Source organism: Hippopotamus amphibius, chromosome 8 (assembly GCF_030028045.1).
Source record: "Hippopotamus amphibius kiboko isolate mHipAmp2 chromosome 8, mHipAmp2.hap2, whole genome shotgun sequence".
NCBI lineage: Eukaryota > Metazoa > Chordata > Mammalia > Artiodactyla > Hippopotamidae > Hippopotamus > Hippopotamus amphibius.
Window position 1 is genome coordinate 112924753 of NC_080193.1, and position 19391 is coordinate 112944143.

The following is a 19391-nucleotide window of genomic DNA, read 5'->3' on the forward strand; positions in this document are numbered from 1 at the left end:
TCAGAGAGGGATGTCAAAGAGCGATTTCCCACAGCCGATGAAAAACTGAGTTGAATATAAACAAATGAATCGGAAACATTAGCACACAGAGGTATACAAATAGAAGAAACTGAACATCACCGCTAATTCTAACATGGAGGAATTTTGTTACATTGTTACTCACTCTAATGCTTTGTTGCATATTCTTCCAAATCTTTATACCTACATACACACATACTATTTTTTGCAGCTTTATTGAGGTATAATTGATACATAAAAACAGCACATTTAATGGATATATGTAAATACATTCATATACTATATTTTATTTTAAAGTGAGATCACATTAATTAGCGACTTTTTAGTTTGTCATTGATTAACTTATTGTTCACCCTTAGTGTCAGTAAAAATTGTGCTATGTAATATTAAGAGGTGCAGACTATCCCCTGCTGTTGTAAAAAGAGAACAAAACAGAATTACAAAATTTAAAAAAAAGAGAGACTTCTCTGGCTGTCCAGTAGTTAAGACTCTGTACTTCCAATGCAGGGGGTGAGGGTTCCATTCCTGGTCAGAGAACTGAGATTCCACATGCTGCACGGCATGCCCAAAACATCTAGAAAAATTTAAAAACTGAATTGCAGGTCAGGAGTTCTTTCTATGATGCCTGTTTGTCCTCTGTTCAATGGGTATTTGGTAATTATATTTGACGAAGGTAGAAATTTTTGACCAAAGGCTTGACAGTATATTATTCTCAGATGTCAACTTGCTAAGATTAACTCCTTTAAATTCCCTCTCTCTGAAATTATTCCCTGAATTTCTCCTTCCTGATAAATGTGTCAGTGCTTCAGTGGTGATGGTGATGAAATGTTTGCTGCTGGACATCTGCCTGTATCTGGATGCAGAGGAACATTCTTCTCTAACTACATAATAGTGGATGAGTTAAATTTAGGTATCATTCAAGAGTAGGCTACTTTATAAATGCAATTATGCTTTCGCTGATAGCAGTAACTTTCAGTTGGTAGAAGACATATATGTCACCTCTTAAGGAGACAATTTTTGTCTGTCATTAAGAGTAGGGAATCAATAGCTTTCCCAAAAAAATGTAAATATGTCAATCCTAATATGAAAGAAGTTCTGCTTTGTTAGGCTAGGAATAAATTACATTAAATGTCCTTTTCCTATCACGTGTATTTCATCCTCTTGATTCTCAGAATAGAATACTAAGTTTAAGGACTTTCCTGGTGGTCCAGTGGTTAAGACTGCTCCCAATGCAGAGGGCACAGATTTTATCCGTGGTTGGGGAACTCATATTCTGCAGGCGCACAGCACGGCCCAAAGAAAAAAAAAAATACTAAGTTTACTTAAAAAAAATTTTTTTTGGCTGCGCCATGCGGCAGGTGGGATCTTAGTTTCACGACCAGGGATCGAACCGCGACCCCTGCAGTGGAAGCACGGAGTCTTACCCTCTAGACCGCCAGGGGAAGTCCTACGTTTACATTTTTAATTAAAAAAAAAAAATCTTAAAATTCCAGAAAAGTATTTCCCGTCAGTCTCTGCCAGTCAAACTAAGCTGGCTAGACCACTTGAGATTTTTCCAAGAGAGTCCCTAACAAGAAATCTCCTCCCGCCCGTTCAGCCGGCCTCTGCTCTCCGACCCCTCCTTCAGCCCAGCCCCATCTCGCCCTCCGCTTCCACCCAGGCCCCGCCCCCACCCAGGTCACTCCCCTTCCCACCTCCCTTTCCCTCGACCCATTTCCTCAGCCGCTTGCTCTGCCCCGCCCCTCAGCGCCGCGCAGCGGAAGTCCGGCCCTGGGCCTCTCTGGCCCTCTGGAGGACTTGCCGTCTATGTCCGGCGGCGCCGGGCGGCGGTGGGCTGGTCTGACGTGTGGCGTGAAAAGCCACGCGAGTGGGCTGCCAGGTGCGGCCTGTTGTGGGCTCGAGTGTTTTGGCGATGGGGGCGTGGAAACTGTGGAGACTCATGTCGAGGTGCGTGAGCGGGCCGCCTAGGGCAGGCTCATCGGTTTCGCTCGTCCAGAGGGAAAATGTCGCGGGGTAGGTACTGCCTTGGAGGCGCTCAGACCCGAGCCCCGACCCGCCTGGACCGCCCGCAGCCCTCCTCCGGGTCGCGCTCTTACTCCTTCTAGCACTTTCTTTGCAGCACCACCTTCGTTTCCTGCCTCTTTCGCTCGTATGCAGCCTTGGCCCGCGTTTCTTTCCTTTTTCAAAGTTGAGTAAGTTTGGGGGACACGCAGCGTTTCAACGTGGAGGCATTTTGTGGCATGTTTTGTGCTAAGAAACGCTTGTGCTTTGCCAGTGAGGCCTACTGCCTGCCCCCTTTGACCCGGTAGCAGTGGGGCCGCTTGAAGGGAGAACCGGCTAATTGCCGTGACAGCTGAAATTCCTGGGGGGGTTTATTCTTGGAATTTTGCCTTAGGGGAAAGGGATGGGAGTGGGTTTTTTTTGACTTAAGAGTAGTTACAGCTTTAGGGCAATGTGTCTGGTTGTTTTAACATTGTATCCATGGACCTGGTATTCAGTATTTGAAGAAAAATCGAAGAGTTATTTTCTTCGTTTTTGGTTTTTTTGGTTTGGTTTGGTTTTTTGTTTGTTTTGTTTTCTTAATACTTTGAAATTAGTTGTCGCTGTGCCTCTAACCAGCTCACAGGGAGACTTGGCAGATATAAAGAAAATCAGTACATATAATAATTGCTGCTGCTTTTCTGAAGCTGTGAACAAATACCAAATTAATTGAGAAACAAATTGGGAAAACATATTGATTAACAAAATTGACTTGGAAAAGAATCTGTCATCCCGAGAGTTCAGACTGACTTTGTTCTACCCCGAGTTGCAAGGTGCAGACTGATGAGGCACGTCCTGGACGATTTGGGGGCTTTGATCAGAGATGTCTTTTCCAGGGCCAGCCCTGGAGTGGGTATTACCCTAGCAAAGTAGAGACTTGAGGCCAGTACCATTCAGTCTTAACAGCCTAATCCACAAACGTACTAAGGAATAGGGTGCCACAGTTTTCTGAGAGGAAATAGGGTCTCTTGCTGTGGCTGACATTGGGCAGTCCTTGAACTCTGGCTTCCCTTGGATTTTCTGGCACTGTCTTGCTTTCCTACTACCACTCTCCACTGCTTATCTTGCCATAATGCCAATACAGCCCTTGGAATTTTTTGTTGTTGTAGTTCCCCAAAAAAGTACCTCTCTTTGAAGATAACTCTCAAATTTGTACGTCTAACCTTGATTTCTCCTGAGCTCTAGTACTAGTCACAACCACCCAAATGTCTCTTTTGCACCTCAAATATACATTTGCACATAAGGACAACCTTATTACTCCTCTGCACTTTCAACTTCTTAGTACTGCCCTTTTTTTTTTTTTTTAAACGTGCTTTTAAAAAATATTTTCTTATTTATTTTTGGCTGCGTTCGGTCTTCATTGCTGCGTGCAGGCTTTCTCTAGTTGCGGCGAGTGGGGGTTACTCTTCATTGTGGTGTGTGGGCTTTTCATTGCAGTGGCTTCTCCTGTTGCAGCCAGGCTCAGTAGTTGGGGCACGAGGGCTCTAGAGCACAGGCTCAGTAGTTGTGGTGCACAGGCTTAGTTGCTCTGCGGCATATGGAATCTTCCTGGAACAGGGATTGAACCCATGTCCCCTCCTTTGGCAGGTGGATTCTTAACCACTGCACCACCAGGCAAGTCCCTATCCATTCTTCTAGATTCCTAAAGTTATCTAAGTTCTCCCACACTCCCAATCATTATTTCTTCCTGCTGATTCGAATTTGAACACTCCTCTCATTTATCACTTGTTCTTTTTGCAGAAACTTGATTGACTTATCTCTTCCCAAGTTGAATAGGTTCTGCACATGACTGCCAGATTAATCTTGCTGAAGTTTACTCCAGTGCCTTCTATTCCTCTGCTCAGAAGCTCTTGAGGTGTTTTCCTACCTATGGAATTAATAAAAACAACTTCCCAGCCTGGGGTTCCAAGATTGGCCCCAGTTTACTTCATGAATGCAGCAATACTTACTGTTCTGTTACAGCTCCTGGGAGGTAATGTTCTAGGCACTTGTTTCATCCTGTAGCCAACCTGGACTACTTGTTCTAATTGTTTTTTACTGCAGGTCCTTGAAGTCCAAGGAGTTCAAATGAGAAACAAATATTTAAACAAAAGTAATACTTAGTTATCAAGTCTGATAAGTGTCTTCAAGGAAAAGAGAGCCAGGTTTAGAAAGGAAAAGGGCCTCTGGGAGCCTCTTCAGAGAGGTTGATCTTTAAGTTGTTAATAGTACTAATGCCCTTCATCTCCTCTGTACTGTGCTGAACTGTATTGTTTTGGTTTGCTTCTTGGGCTGCCTCTCTTCTCTTTCTTTCACTTCTACGTAGTTGTTTCTGAAGGTTCAATATTTGATTCTCTGTTATTTATTATCATTATTTTTTCTCTAAGAGTCCCAAACCCAAATGCAGATCTCAAAAGGAAGTATTGAGTGATGCTGGCGGGGTGACAGCAGTGGGGATTCGTGGCACCTAGTGAGCAACAGAGAGCGCTCTGTCTAAAGGAGGCAGCTTCTCAGCCCTGGGCATTGCTGCCATTGTAGAATGTAGACGCAGGGTTTCCATAACTACCATTTTTTCTGGAAAAGCTGGAAAACTGTGTTTTTAAGTTTAATCTTTTGATCTTAAAATATGTGTCATTTTAAAACTCTGCTAACCAAACAGCACATTTGTAGGCACAGGCAGCCTTCAGGCCATAGTTTTCAACTGTAGCTTTCTCACTTATTCCTCATAGAGAGCTTAGAGGTTCTTATGCCTCAGTGACTGTTTATGCATGTGACTGCCTGACTTGTTTTTAGTTTCAACTTTTCTTTCAAACTACAGTCTGTCTTCTCCACTCACTGTTGAATATTTCTGCTTATGTCATCATGAACTCAAATTCAAAATGGAATTCGTATTTCATCCTACAAACCTGCTAGTTTCCTTCCCAAGCTTTTCAGTACCTATTTCTCCTAGCTCTTCTGGAGTGAAATCTTGTGGTCATTTTTGGCAGAATTCTTTTTCTTTTCCATTGAGTTTTACTTCATAATAACTCAATAAATCTTTGCTTTGTTTCCACAGCTGCTCTTCATCAGTTCATGCCTTAATTCCTTGGCCTTGGACTTGATTTTCTGTTCTATTCACATTCTACCTTGTCTATGTCTGCTGTAGTAATCTTCATTAAGCACTATTTGTATTATATCATCATCTTAAACAGTTTCATGAAAAGTTAATTTTGTAAGCCCATGTGTGCTTTATTGGATAATCAAAAATCTCTTAAATGATCCTTCTAAGGCAGTTGTTTTTAACTTTAGCATGTATCAGGATCACCCGGAGGGTTTGTTAAACATAGATTTCTGAGCCTTATCCCACAGTGTCTGATTCAGTAGATGTGGGATGGAGCCACGCATTTGCATTTCTAACCGTTCCCAGGTCAACTGATGGTGTATGTCCAGGTACCACACTTTCAGAACAATTGCTGCTAGCAGCCAAGTTGACCATCACCTGAAGGAAATAAGCCTGACAAAGTGAATTAGTAAATTAGCAGTAGCTGGAATGTGCATGCTTCTTCCCTTCTGCCAGATGGCAGTCTGGGAGCCAAAAGGAAGGGAAGAGAAGACCATAAATTCAGAATTACTTGGGGACTCTGAACATGCAAATACATTTTTGAGATCTAAAAGTTAATACCAGATTTTAAATAATAGCTGACTATAAATTGGAACATGTAAAAGTAATATGATTATATAGAATGTGGCAGGGAACTTAGTTGTACCTAGGTTTGTTTTCTATTTTGCGTTATAGTAATTGGTCCAGAGGTTTTTTTTGACCACACAATGGTTTGAACTTGCATTTGTTAGGTTTACGTTAACTTTCTTTGAGTGAAATAAAATTCTATCTCATAAATGAAACTGGGACTTGAAGCCAGACCTTGTGTTTCTGTTTATTCTTTATGCTGCAGGTAGTACTTAAACTGTTATATAAAACTGCCTAATCTGGCAGCATTGTCATTAACTGTGAACTGGCATTTGGGTACTGGCCATTAAAGAATTCAGAGTTATTCTGGATCTAAAGAAATTAGTGCTTAAATTTTTTGATACTTAATTCTTCTTTTTGGAAGTTTTTTGAGTTGAAAAAAAATTTAGAGAAGGTGCTTTAGGGTTAAGTATAGTTCAGATTTTAAAAGTCTATATGAAATCTCTATTTTAAAAATACTTCTAAATGAGGATCTGTCGCTTCAGGTTAATTTTTTATAAAGTATTGATTTAGTGACAGCTTGTCTGCATTTTGGAATCTTTTGGGGTGCTTCACACAATACCTATCTGTTCCCACTTCCAGAGTTTGATCATTGGTCTTGGGTTTGACTGGGGCTTTGAAATGTTTTTTGTAGTCACCAAGTGATTCTGCTGTGCAGATAAGTTGTGGAATCACTGGCTTAGAATAAGAATATTTTACTTGTGGAAGGGCATATTTAAAATACGCTAGTCCAGGAGTGGAGAGTGTGACTGACTGAAATTAGTGATTTTCCTTTTTTTTTTTGCAGTATTATTCAATTTGAATGTAATAGAAAATGAAGTAATACAAACTCTGAAAAGCAAGTTAGATTACAAATATTTTTATGAATTTAGTCAGCTAGAATGTGGATCAATGGTCATATTGGAAACAATGGGAACAATGGTCATATTGCCCTTTTTCTTAATGTCTCAGCTAAACTTTTGCCCCTGAAATAATCTCAAAGTATCCTTGAAGAATTAATAAAATTAATAAATTGGCAACTCATCACATCTGTCAGATAGTATCTGTATCTATGGATGTGCACAGCTCCTGTCAGGCTGCTGCTGCTACTGATCTCAGCTTTGACTTCTCGTCATATATCTTAAATATCACTGCTTGCATTCCAATACAGGTTTCCCGTTATTGGAAAGTAGAGCATTTCTGTGAAAGCTTTCGTAAGCCAAAATGGTGTAAAGTGAAGAAGCAGTTACCTTAGGACACATCTTGCTAATGGATGTGCAAGACAAATTGAGATAAAGCACAGAAGCTCACACAATTCAAGTCTGTGGTTACTTGATGCTGAGATGCAGAATGTAGCTCCTGGGGAGGGAGCTCAGTGGTGCCACTCTCACTGCTCGGGGTACATGCTGTCTCTGTAACATCTCGCTTCAAAACAAACACTGAATGCTATTTTTGCTTTTCACCTTTTTTCATAAAAGTGATAATCCTCTTTGGATTTCTTTGGGTTAGCAAAAACAGGTGCTAATGCAGGTCTTTGGAAAAAAGCAAAGTGGTGTAAAGTGAACTTTCAAAAAGCAGGAGATGCTTGTATCTTCCTAATTATGGTATTTTTATATGCCCCTCTCTCAAACTTTTGAGTTTCTCAAAGGCAAGAGCGATGACTTTTGGGGAACTTTTTAAAAGACCCAAAGCTTAAAGATAAAATTTGATGAATTTTCAAGAACATACTCAATTCAGTGGCACGTGGATCAAGAAACAAGAGAGTACCAGCATCCAGAAACCCTCTTCATGACCTTTCTAGTCACTACCCTCCCCCCATGTTGCTTTTACTTGAATTATAAAGTACATGAAGTACTTAAATGTACTGTTCTCAAGTCTGTAGCTCAGTGAACTTTTACATATGTGAGCAGTCCTGTAACCATCATGATAGAGACAATTTCCAACACTCCATGTTTCCTCATGCCTCTTCCCAGCTTCCCCCACCCTCCACCATTCTGACTTCTGTTATTACTGGTCACTTTTGCTAAGCTGTATCTTAAGCTTTGTACTGCTAGCCTAGCAAACACTTTTAAAATAACAAACTTAGAGGTGTATTGTATTTGTTTTGTACCCTGTTTCCTTTTTGTAACTTCTCTCTATGATTTTTCTGTCATAACAATTATTTAAATATTTTTAAATACATTTTTTTGGCTATGTAATGGTTTTATATAGCTGACAGTTTAAAAAAATATTACTATATTGTTACTTTGTTTCCAGTTTTTCCCTTATGTAAATAATTGTTGCAAACATCTTTATAAATCAACCTTTGATCATGTCTGAGATTTCCTTAATACAAATGCCTGTGAAATGACTAGGTGTAAGGGTATGATCATTTTAAAGATTGTGAGTCCATACTTCCAGATTGCCTACTGGAAAGGCAGTACCGATTATATGTCTCACAGTAATGTCTGAGAATGCCTATTGCATCCTTATCAAACTTTTAAAAAATTGGTAGACTTTTTAAAAGCAGTTTTAGGTTTACAGAAAAAATTAACAGAAAATTTTGACAAATGTATAGTGACAAGTTTCTACCCCTACAACCATACAGACTAGTTTCACTGCCCTAAACATCCTGTGTACTCCACCTATTCTTTCCTTTCTCCCGCCTTCCCCTAAACCGGTGGTATCCACTGATGTTTTTACTGTCTCCATAGCTTTCAGAATGTCTTGTGGTTGGAATCATACAGTATATAACCTTTTCAGATTGACTACTTTTGCTTAGCAGTGTGCACTTAAGTTTCCTGGGTTTGTTTGTTTGTTTTGGAAAGATAGCTTATTTCTTTTTATTGCTGAGTAATATTTCATTGCATAGATATACCACAATTTGTATATCCATTCAGCTATTGAAGGAGCTCTTTGTTACTTCCACATTTTGGCTATTACGAATAAAGCTACCATAAACATTTATGAGTAGATGGACATAAGTTTTTAACTCATTTGGGTAAATACCAAGGAATGCAATTGCTGGGTCATATGGTAAGAGTATGTTTAGTTTTGTAAGAAACTGCCAAACTTTCAGAGTGGCTGTATCATTTTGTGTTCCTAGCATAAAATGAGAATTGAATGAGAAATTTTTGAAAAAAAATTTTTCATTCTAATAACTTTTCAAAGAAGCTGAAGCAAACAAAACAGAATGTATTTATACATTCAAACATGACTACCCACATTTTATGTTCATTGTATTCTACATTTATTTTAGGTTTAATGCATCCAAAAGGACTAATATCATCCTGCAGCATTTGGTAAGTTTGGACTTTGTTTTTCTGGCATTATGATGTGTAATTTAACATGTTGTTGTTAGGGAGAAATACTGGCAGAATTCATTGACCTTGGTACACCATGGTTTCCAATTTTATAGTGTCAGTACTTAACTAATATAACTTGTCAGAGCTGGCATAAAGTTATGGATAAGAGGATGGATCTTCAAGTCAGAATGCTAGGGTTTAAATAATAGGTCCACTACTTAATCTTGGGCAGATTACTTGGTCTCTCTCAGCCTGCTTTTTTGATACCTAAAAAATGGGGATAATAGTATCCACCTTAGAGTGCTTATGAGTAATAAATAATTCATTAAAAAATCTAGCATAGTGCTTGGCATATAATAATCATTTTATACATGTTGGCTAGTGTACTAATAGTACCATTCCAAAGCTTTGATGGTCTTAGTTTATCACATTGCAAGGAAGAAATGACTTTTATTCATTTTTTTATATCTCTGCTATAGACTGAATGTGCCCACCAAAATTCATGTTGAAATGTAATTGGCAATTTGTTGATATTTGGAGGTGGGGCCTTTAAGAGGTGATTAGGTCAGGAAGGCAGAGCTCTTATGAGTGGGATCAGTGCCTTTATAAAAGAGATACTAGAGAGCTCCCTCACCTCTTCTGCCTTCTGAGGGAGGACACAGCGAGAAGACAGCCATCCATGAACTGGGAATTGGGACTTCACTGGACACCGAATCTGCAGCTGTTTTGATCTTGACTTCCCAGCATCTAGAATTATAAGAATTAAATGTTGTATAGGTTACCCAGTCTATGGTATTTCTATTATAGCAGTCTGAATGGACTAAGACGCCTGACAAGTACCTTGCACATAAAAGTGACAAGTCACTCTGATATAGCACGGTATGCCAGGTGCTACTCTAAGTACTTGATATGTATTAGCTCAGTTGATTCTCATTGTCTTATGGAGTAGGTACTACAGATCCTTTATCTGCAGTTCTGAAACTTCAAAATCATAAGGTTATGTTTGGTTTGTGGTTAGTTTGTGGTAAATGCATTTCTTGGCGAAATAAGACCTGAACATACTTTTGAAACTCTTTTTGTCCATATCCTAACTAATGTAAGTATTCATGGTTTGATGTAGGAGTAGTAAAGCATTTGGTTACAATGTACTGACCCAGACTCTACTTAGGGTATTTTATATACTATGTCATAGGTACTGTGTTACTGTTCCAAAATGTAGAAAATTTTCTAAACTCTGAAATGCATCTGGACCCAAGGGGTTTTGGTAAAGAGATTATGGTCTTATTCCTATTTCGTGGATCAAATCTGAGGGACAAAGAGGCTAAGTAGTAGTCCCCAGTGTCACACATCTGGTAAACAGGAAGTGGGATTTGAATCCAGGTTATCTGGCTCCATAGACTACCTACGGCACTGTACAGCCTGTGGCAGAGTGAGTACTAAGTAATTATTGCAGAGTGTTTCTCAGCTCAGCCTAAGCAGAGATGGGTATGTGAAAACTGTAATACCTTATGCTTATTTAATTTAGTCAGCTGATATACATGGGGGCTGAGGCGTTTCCTGAAAAAAGAACTTAGAACAATGTTATTGTTTATATTTAGATTCATATTTAGATATGCCCACAAGTGGGATAGAAAAACATAGCAACGCAGATCCCATGGGCTGTATGACCTGGGGCATAAACCACATTGAGGTAAATTGGACTCTCATCAGGGCCTGAAGACTGAATGGTTCTAGCTCCCAATGTTGTCTTTTACGTGTGGTTTAGAACAGAGAAGCTGTATCCCAAGAAGTCCTCCTGTGACCCTTGTAAGAGCTAATAGAGCGAGAACCCTTTTTACTTCAATAGTGGAGTGATGGGAATATGCCATTGATGGCAGAACTGTAGGCAGAGTTGTGAGAAATGGACAGGACTGACTTGTGATAATAGTGTGACATTCCTTGTGACCCTTCAAAGATATCAGATGGACCTGAACCTGGAAGGGAGGCAAAGGTTCTGCATTTCTGCCGATTGGGTTTGTCAAGCTAATGCCAACTGGTAGGACCTATTGATGAGGTCTCATTTGTATTTATAGGCTGATTTGGACATATTTTTACAGCAAGATGTTCATAGAAAAAATTTTTTTCTTCATAATGTTTAAAACTTTTACAGAGCATTTAATTTAATATGCAGAAGCTCATTTTTTCCCACATAATTTTGACCTGGACATGGAGTAAACTTTTGTTCTTCAGAAAGTAGTTCTTTTCAGTATGAAGGTGTACTGGTTGGACTGCATGAACTGTATTCTGTATGTGCAGATGATGTAGAATCAGATTCAACCAACTTATAATCTATGCCTTTTGAACAGACATACATTAAGTGCTTGCTTTGTATATGCAAAGAGCTTGACTAAGCACTTTGAGATACAATTATGAAAAAGAGAATTCCTGACCTAAGAAATGAATAATCTGGGGGCTTCCTAGGTGGCGCAGTGGTTAAGAATCCGCCTGCCAATGCAGAGGTCACGGGTTCGATCCCAGCTCCAGGAAGATCCCACATGCCGTGGAGCAACTAAGCCCGTGTGCCTTTAAAAAAAAAAAAAAAAAAAAAAAAAATGAATAATCTAATGAAAGGGATAGAAATATGCACTAATAACATATGGCAAAAAGACCAGATAAATTAGAGGTGTGGAACAAAGATGGGATAGACTGAGGTTGACTTTGTAACCAGTGAAAGCTTACTGGAGGGCAGTCATTCATTAGATCTGGGCCTTGAAGCATGATTAGGGTTTCAACGGGTAGAGGTGGGAAGTAGTGGGAGTTTATATAGTAACACTAAATGTGATTCTATTATCTCCATTTTACAAATGCAGAAATTGAAGCTCTGAGACTAGCTTGTCTGAGGGTGTATAGTAGTGAGTGGTGAAACTAATGTTTGAGTCCATCTGACTCCAAAATCTGTTTTCTTTCTGTTATACAATATGTTTATTCCTGTGGCGAGAGCTGTGAGATAGGAGAATGGAGGTTACACTCAGGGCTTTCTGAGTATCCATTGTGAGGAATGCTGTGCAAAGGTAGGTCTGGAGAGTTTGCTTGGGACCATCTGGGAAAAATTCTGGAAATCTGCCAAAAAGGAAAATTATAATAATGCTGTATGGCTAGGGCAATGAGAGTAGAAAGTAGTGGGTAGAATCATTTTAGAACTAGTTTCTCTGCTATTTGGTAACTACCTCAAGTTGTTGGCAGAGAGGGGAGGAGAACAGTAAGGAATCAAAGGTAACATCAACAATTTGTACTTGATTGACCCTTACCTGGTATAGGAAACAGAAGAGGAGAAACAGATTTGTTGGAGAGAAATTTCTTGGTTAACTTGGTTTTCAACAAGTTGAGTTTGGGATGCTGTGTAGGTACTCCTGTAATTGTGGCAGGCATTTGGGATAAGGGCCTGGGCCTCTGGGAAAGTAAAGGTACAGATGCAGGTTTGAGCCAGCTGCTTAGAGGTAATAATTAAAGATGGGAAGTAGATGGTGTCACAAAAGGTGAGAGAGTAAAGCACGGCTAAGGACAGTTTGAGAGATTCTCTAAACTATTTCCATATGGAGAAATTTACTGACCCAGTTTGAAGTCAGGAAGGATTGAGTGAAGCTTGAAGAATTAGCATTTATTAAATGTTTTGTGATGCTGTGAATCGTACTTGTGCTTTGCTGTCGTATTTGTGTTATAATAATTTAAATTTAATGGATTCTTCAATATTGGCTTTGATGACATGTCAAAATAAATTATATTCTGCAAAAGGTAGGATATTTCCCTGAGTATGTCTTTGAGTTGCAACTTAGTTCAGTGGCAGTGAATGTTACATATAGTGAAAGGTATGTGCTTGAGATTGGGATTTGGATATCCACAGTGTGACGCTTATTTTAGGCTTGTGTTACAGCAGGACTGCACCAGTAGAATGAAGGATTATTCATTCAGCTTATTAAACATTTTTGGGATACCCGCTATGTGTTAGGCACTTGATTTTCCTCAAAGGAAAGGCTCATTTCTCACAATTTATGAAGTCTCTAACGAGTATTTTCCAAAATGTAACCTGCAAAATACAAGTCCCAAGAGATAGCTATTCCATGAAAAATAAAAAGTTCTTTAATCAAGTGAGAAATATGCTGCTCATTGTATTTTAAAAGTTTACATTGTGTATTTGCATACTAGAAACTGAAAAGTCTTAGAGGAATTAAGCTTTATATTGGTTTGTTTTTCCCAAGCTTATTTAACCATGGGCCATTTTCTCCTTCCACATAGCAGCAATAAACATCTTTTTGCACACTTTAGGAAATGTTGCAATGTTGCTACTATGAATTTTGCCAGAATAGTTCCATATTCCACCAGAGTGGATGTTCTAAGTTATTTTTGTCTCAAGGATTTTATTTTGGCAGACTTCATACATTCATTTCAGTACAGGGCTGTGTGTTGACGGTGTACATGCATTTTGGCAAGTTTCCTTTACCTATCTCCATTGAATGCATGTTCTCCTTACCCCTTCTGGCCCACCCCTACTCCCAAATTTGGATTGTATGAAAAGTTCATTTCTGACTCCAGTTGCTGTAGTCTTTGCTAATATGAGAAATTTCTCTTCATAGAAACCTTTTCTAGGTTTTAACTAAAAGTTAACAATATTTTTGGAAAAGAGATTTTTTTTCCGGCAGAATTAGCATGTATATAAATGACATTAGAGGTTTCCTCTTTTTCCCTCTGCTCTTTTGCATGAATGTTTTTGATTCATGCACCAATAGTTGTTTTCAGGTTTTAAGAAGGCCATGAACTTCCCAGGTGGGAAAAAAGATCATTCGTTCATTAATTTTACCATTCTAGTGTTTTTGTCTTTTTGTGGCGGTGCAGCGCGGCATGTGAGATCCTGGTTCCTCTGACCAGGGATCGAACCACTGAACTGCCAGGGAAGTCCCTCTAGTGGCTTTTAACAGAGATTTTGTAATATTCTTTGCTGAAAGTCTGACCCTCTGTAAATGTCCTGCAAAACTACTTCACCTAAGTGCTGGAAAGTCCATGCTTAAAGATATTCCTGCATCATTTTAATAGCAAAAATTGGAAATTACCCAGTGCTAATCAGTAGGGGACTGATTAAATTGATATCTGAGAATGAACAGCTGTTAAAAATAAGTGGGTAGCATGAGTGTGCGATTGGCAAAATCTGTATTAGGAAACTCTATAGGTTAAGTGGACTTTTTTTTTTTGCAACAAACTGTGAAGAAAAGAAGGGGATGGAGGCAGAACCTGTAGAGTTTAAAAGACTTGAAAGATATATCCATTTTATTTTATTTTATATTTTTAAGCTCTTTATTGAAATATATTTGTTTTACACTCTTGTACCAGTTTTTGAGGTACACCAAAGTGAATCAGCTGTATTTATACATATATCCCCATACCCCCTCCCTCCCGCGACTCCTTCCCCCCCTCCCTGACCAGCCCTCATCAACCATCCTCGAGTTGATCTCCCTATGTTATGCAGCAACTTCCTACTAGCTATCTATTTTACAGTTGGTAGTGTAAATATGTTTATGCTACTCTCTCACTTCGTCCCAGCTTCCCTTTCGCCCCCCCCGCCACCCCAGCCCCGTGTTCTCAAGTCCATTCTGTACATCTGTATCTCCACTCTTGCCCTGTCCCTGGGTTCATCAGTACCATTTCTTCAGATTCCACATATATGTGTTAGCATATAGTATTTGTTTTTCTCTTTCTGGCTTACTTCACTCTGTATGACAGTCTCTAGGTCTATCCATCTCATTACATATAGTTCAATTTGATTCCTTTTTATGGCTAGTAATATTCCATTGTATATATGTGCCACATCTTCTTTATCCATTCATCTGTTGATGGGCATTTAGGTTGCTTCCATGTCCTGGCTATTGTAAATAGTGCTGCAATGAACATTATGGTACATGTTTCTTTTGGGATTATGGTTTTCTCTGGTATATGCTCAGTAGTGGGATTACTGGGTCGTATGGTAGTTCCATTTTTAGTTTTTTAAGGAACCGCCAAACCGTTTTCCATAGTGTCTGTACCAGCTTAACATTCCCACCAACAGTGCAGGAGAGTTCCCTTTTCTCCACACCCTCTCCAACATTTATTGTTTCTAGATGTTTTGATGATGGCCATTCTGACTGGTGTGAGGTGATACCTCATTGTGGCTTTGACTTGCATTTCTCTGATGATGAGTGATGTTGAGCATCTTCTCATGTGTTTGTTGGCCATCTGTATGTCTTCTTTGGAGAAATGTCTATTTAGGTCCTCCACCCATTTGTGGATTGGGTTATTTGCTTTTTTGGTGTTAAGCTGCAGGAGCTGCTTATATATATTTGGAGATTAATTCTTTGTCCATTGCTTCATTGGCAAGTATTTTCTCCCATTCTGAGGGTTGCCTTCCTGTCTTGTTTATGGTTTCTTTCACTGTGCAAAAGCTTTTCAGTTTCATGAGGTCCCATTTGTTTATTCTTGATTTTATTTCCATTATTTTAGGAGGTGGGTCAAAAAGGATCTTGCTTTGATGTATGTCATAGAGTGTCCTGCCTATGTTTTCCTCCAGGAGTTTTATAGTGTCTGGCCTTACATGTAGGTCTTTAATCCATTTGGAGTTTATTTTTGTGTATGGTGTTAGGAAGTGTTCTAATTTCATTCTTTCACATGTTGCTGTCCAATTTTCCCAGCACCACATATTGAAGAGGCTGTCTTTTTTCCCTTGTATTTTTTTGCCTCCTTTGTTAAAGATAAGCTGCCCATGTGTGCTTGGGTTTATCTCTGAGTTCTCTATTCTGTTCCATTGATATTCTTTTCTATTTTTGTGCCAGTACCATACTGTCTTGATCACTGTGGCCTTGGGGTATAGTTTGAAGTCAGGAAGCCTAATTCTACCAACTCCGTCTTTCCTTCTCAAGATTGCTTTGGCTATTCGGGGTCTTTTGCGTTTCCATACAAATCGTAAGATTTCTTGTTCTAGTTCTGTGAAAAATGCCATTGGTAATTTGATCAGGATTGCATTGAATCTGTAAATTGCTTTGTGTAGTACATTCATTTTCACAATGTTGATTCTTCCAATCCAAGAACATGTATGTCCCTCCATCTGTTTGTGTCGTCTTTGATTTCTTTCATCAGTGTCTTATAGTTTTCTGCATACAGGTCTTTTGCCTCCTTAGGCAGGTTTATTCCTAGGTATTTTATTCTTTTTGTTGCAATGGTAAATGGGAGAGGTTCCTTAATTTCTCTTTCTGCTCATCCGTTGTTAGTGTATAGGAATGCAAGAGATTTCTGTGCATTAATTTTGTATCCTGCTACTTTACTAAATTCATCAATGAGTGCTAGCAGTTTTCTGGTAGAGTCTTTAGGGTTTTCTATATATAATATCATGTCATCTGCAAAGAGTGACAATTTGACTTCTTCTTTTCCAATTTGGATTCCTTTTATATCATTTTCTTCTCTGATTGCTGTGGCTAAAACTTCCAAAACTATGTTGAATAATAATGGTGAGAGTGGACACCCCTGTCTTACTCCTGTTCTTAGAGGGAATGCTTTCAGTTTTTCCCCATTTAGAATGATGTTGGCTGTTGGTTTTTCATATATGGCTTTTATTATGTTGAGGTAATTTCCTTCTATGCCCATTTTCTGGAGAGTTTTTATCATAAATGGATGTTGAATTTTGTCAAAAGCTCTTTCTGCATCTATTAAGATGATCATATGGTTTTTATCCTTCAATGTGTTAATATGGTGTATCACATTGATTGATTTGCGTATATTGAAGAATCCTTGCATCCCAGGGATAAACCCCACTTGATCATGGTGTATGGTTTTTTTAATATGCTGTTGGCTTCTGTTCGCTCGTATTTTGTTGAGGAATTTTGCATCTATATTCATCATTGATATTGGCCTGTAATGTTCTTTTTTGGTGACATCTTTGCCTGGTTTTGGTATCAGGGTGATGGTGGCCTTGTAGAATGAGTTTGGGAGTGTTCCTCCTTCTGCTATATTTTGGAAGAGTTTGAGAAGGATGGGTGTTAGCTCTTCTCTAAATGTTTGATAGAATTCACCTGTGAAGCCATCTGGCCCTGGGCTTTTGTTTGTTGGGAGATTTTTAATCAGTCTCAATTTCCATGCTTGTGATTGGTCTGTTCATATTTTCTATTTCTTCCTGGTTCAGTCTTGGAAGATTGTATTTTTCTAAGAATGTATCCATTTCTTCCAGGTTATCCAATTGATTGGCATATAGTTGCTTGTAGTAGTCTCTCATGATCTTTTGTATTTCTGCAATGTTGGTTGTTACTTCTCCTTTTTCATTTCTAATTCTGTTGATTTGCATCTTCTCCCTTTTATTCCTGATGAGTCTGGCTAATGGTTTATCAACTTTATCTTCTCAAAGAACCAGCTTTTAGTTTTATTAATCTTTGCTATTGTTTCCTTCCTTTCTTTTTTATTTATTTCTGCTCTGATCTTTATGATTTCTTTCCTCTTGGTCACTTTGGTGTTTTTTTGTTCTTCTTTCTCTGATTGTTTTAGGTGTAAGTGTAGGTTGTTTATTCGATCATTTTCTTGTTTCTTAAGGTAGGACTGTGTTGCTATAAACTTCCCTCTTAGAACTGCTTTTGCTGTGTCCCATAGGTTTTGAGTCATTGTGTTTTCATTGTCATTTGTTTCTAGGTATTTTTTTATTTCCTCTTTTCTTTCTTTAGTGATTTCTTGGTTGTTTAATAGCGTATTGTTTAGTCTCCATGTGTTTGTATTTTTTACAGTAATTGATATCTAGTCTCATGGCATTGTGGTCAGAGAAAATGCTTGATATCCGTTTTAAAAAAATGGACAGATGATGTTTATGGATGTACACTTTGTGTTTATCATAAAAACCAAAACAGTTGTTACTTTTGAAGGACGGGTGAGGGCTGCGAGAAGGATGGGGCAAGTGGAGGGCTTTTGGGCTGGCTAGATGACATTGGAACTGGGATAGGATTTTACCACAATAACAGGTTAGTAGTTAGCCTGTTACTAGTCCATGGATTCTGGCAGAAGATATGAAACTCTTGAGTTAGAGACAGAGGACGTCGTTATTAGTGATCCAATGAGCAGCATTGAGCTTCAGGTTTGTATTGGTTCCCTTTGCTTCCCAAGTCCCAAAGGGGTGACAGAAGACCCAAATGAATGTGTTCATATGCAGTGGGTTCCATTGCAGTGGACAGCAATACTGAATTTGGGGAACCTGCTGGTTTGTAGCACACTGTAAGCAAGCCTGCTCTTTGTCCCAGAGGGAAACTTTACATTTTCCTCAAAGTTTCTCACAACACTTTTCAGTTTCTCCGTGAAAAATGACCCATGCAAAGAGCAGTCGGGTCCTTGGATCCATGACATACCCAGCAATAAAGTGCAGGGAAACCTCAGGACCTGTGGCAGATGGCTTCTCCCAACAGCCAGTCAGCTCGTTGCAGATGTAATTAGTTAAGATAAGGTCATACTGGAGTAGTAATTACTGGGGTAATTCAATATAACTTATCCTTATATAAAGGGAAAATTTGGAGACATATATACACGGAGAATGCCATGTGAATATTGGAGTTATGCTGCAATAAGCCAAGGAATTATCAGAGTCTAGGAGAGAGAGGCCTGGAACAGGTCCTTCCCCTAGTGCCTTCAGAGGGAGTGTGGTCCTGCTGACACCTTGATTTCAGACTTCTAGCCTGCAGAACTGAGACAATAACTTTCTGTTTAAGCCTAAACTTAGTTTGTGATACTTTGTTATGATAGCCCTAGCAAAGGAATACAGATACCATGTTACATTTGTCAAAATTAAGAATATTGCCATATTAGTATTAACTTTAGACTTTATTTGGATTTCACTAGTTTTTCCATTAATTTTCTGTTCTAGAATCCATTCCAGGATACCACATGGCATTTCTTTGTCATGTCTTCCTAGTTTCTTCTGGTCTGTGACAGTTTATTAGTCTTTCCTTGATTTTCATGACCTTGGCAGTTTGGAGGAACACTGGCCAGGTAGCCTGTAGAATAGCCTCTAATCTGGGCTTGTGTCTGTTTTTTGTTTGTTTTTTGTTTTTAAATAGCTATACTGCAGTTAGAAGGTTTTTTGAGAGAATATCACAAAAGAAAAGACCCTTCTCATCACATATCAGGGAGTATCTTTGGGTTTTGACATATGCCTCGGAGTACATGACATCCTCATGACACAGCTGGTGATGCTGACCTTTGTCACATGGTTAAGGCGGTGTTTGTCAGGTTTCCCCTCTCTAAAGTTACCATTTTCCCCTTTTCTGCTCTGTTCTTTGGAAGCATCTCAATAAGTTCAGCCCATACTCAGAAAGGTGAGCTTTACCTCCTGAAAGAGG

The 19391-nt window shown here is 39.0% G+C and overlaps 1 protein-coding gene across 3 annotated transcripts in view; it reads left to right on the forward strand.

The window, feature by feature from the left end:
* Positions 1-1781: 1781 nt before the first annotated feature.
* HIBCH (3-hydroxyisobutyryl-CoA hydrolase) overlaps positions 1782-19391 on the forward strand; it is a 91809-nt gene continuing 74199 nt past the window's right edge. Inside the window, exons 1-2 of one of the 3 annotated variants that reach the window (XM_057744505.1) lie at positions 1799-1965; positions 8982-9024. In XM_057744505.1, the coding sequence (XP_057600488.1) occupies positions 1931-1965; positions 8982-9024 (78 nt within the window). In that variant the 5' untranslated portion in view covers positions 1799-1930. Of the gene's footprint in view, positions 1966-8981; positions 9025-19391 lie in introns of all 3 variants that reach the window. The other 2 variants (XM_057744507.1, XM_057744506.1) reach the window with 2 other exon arrangements.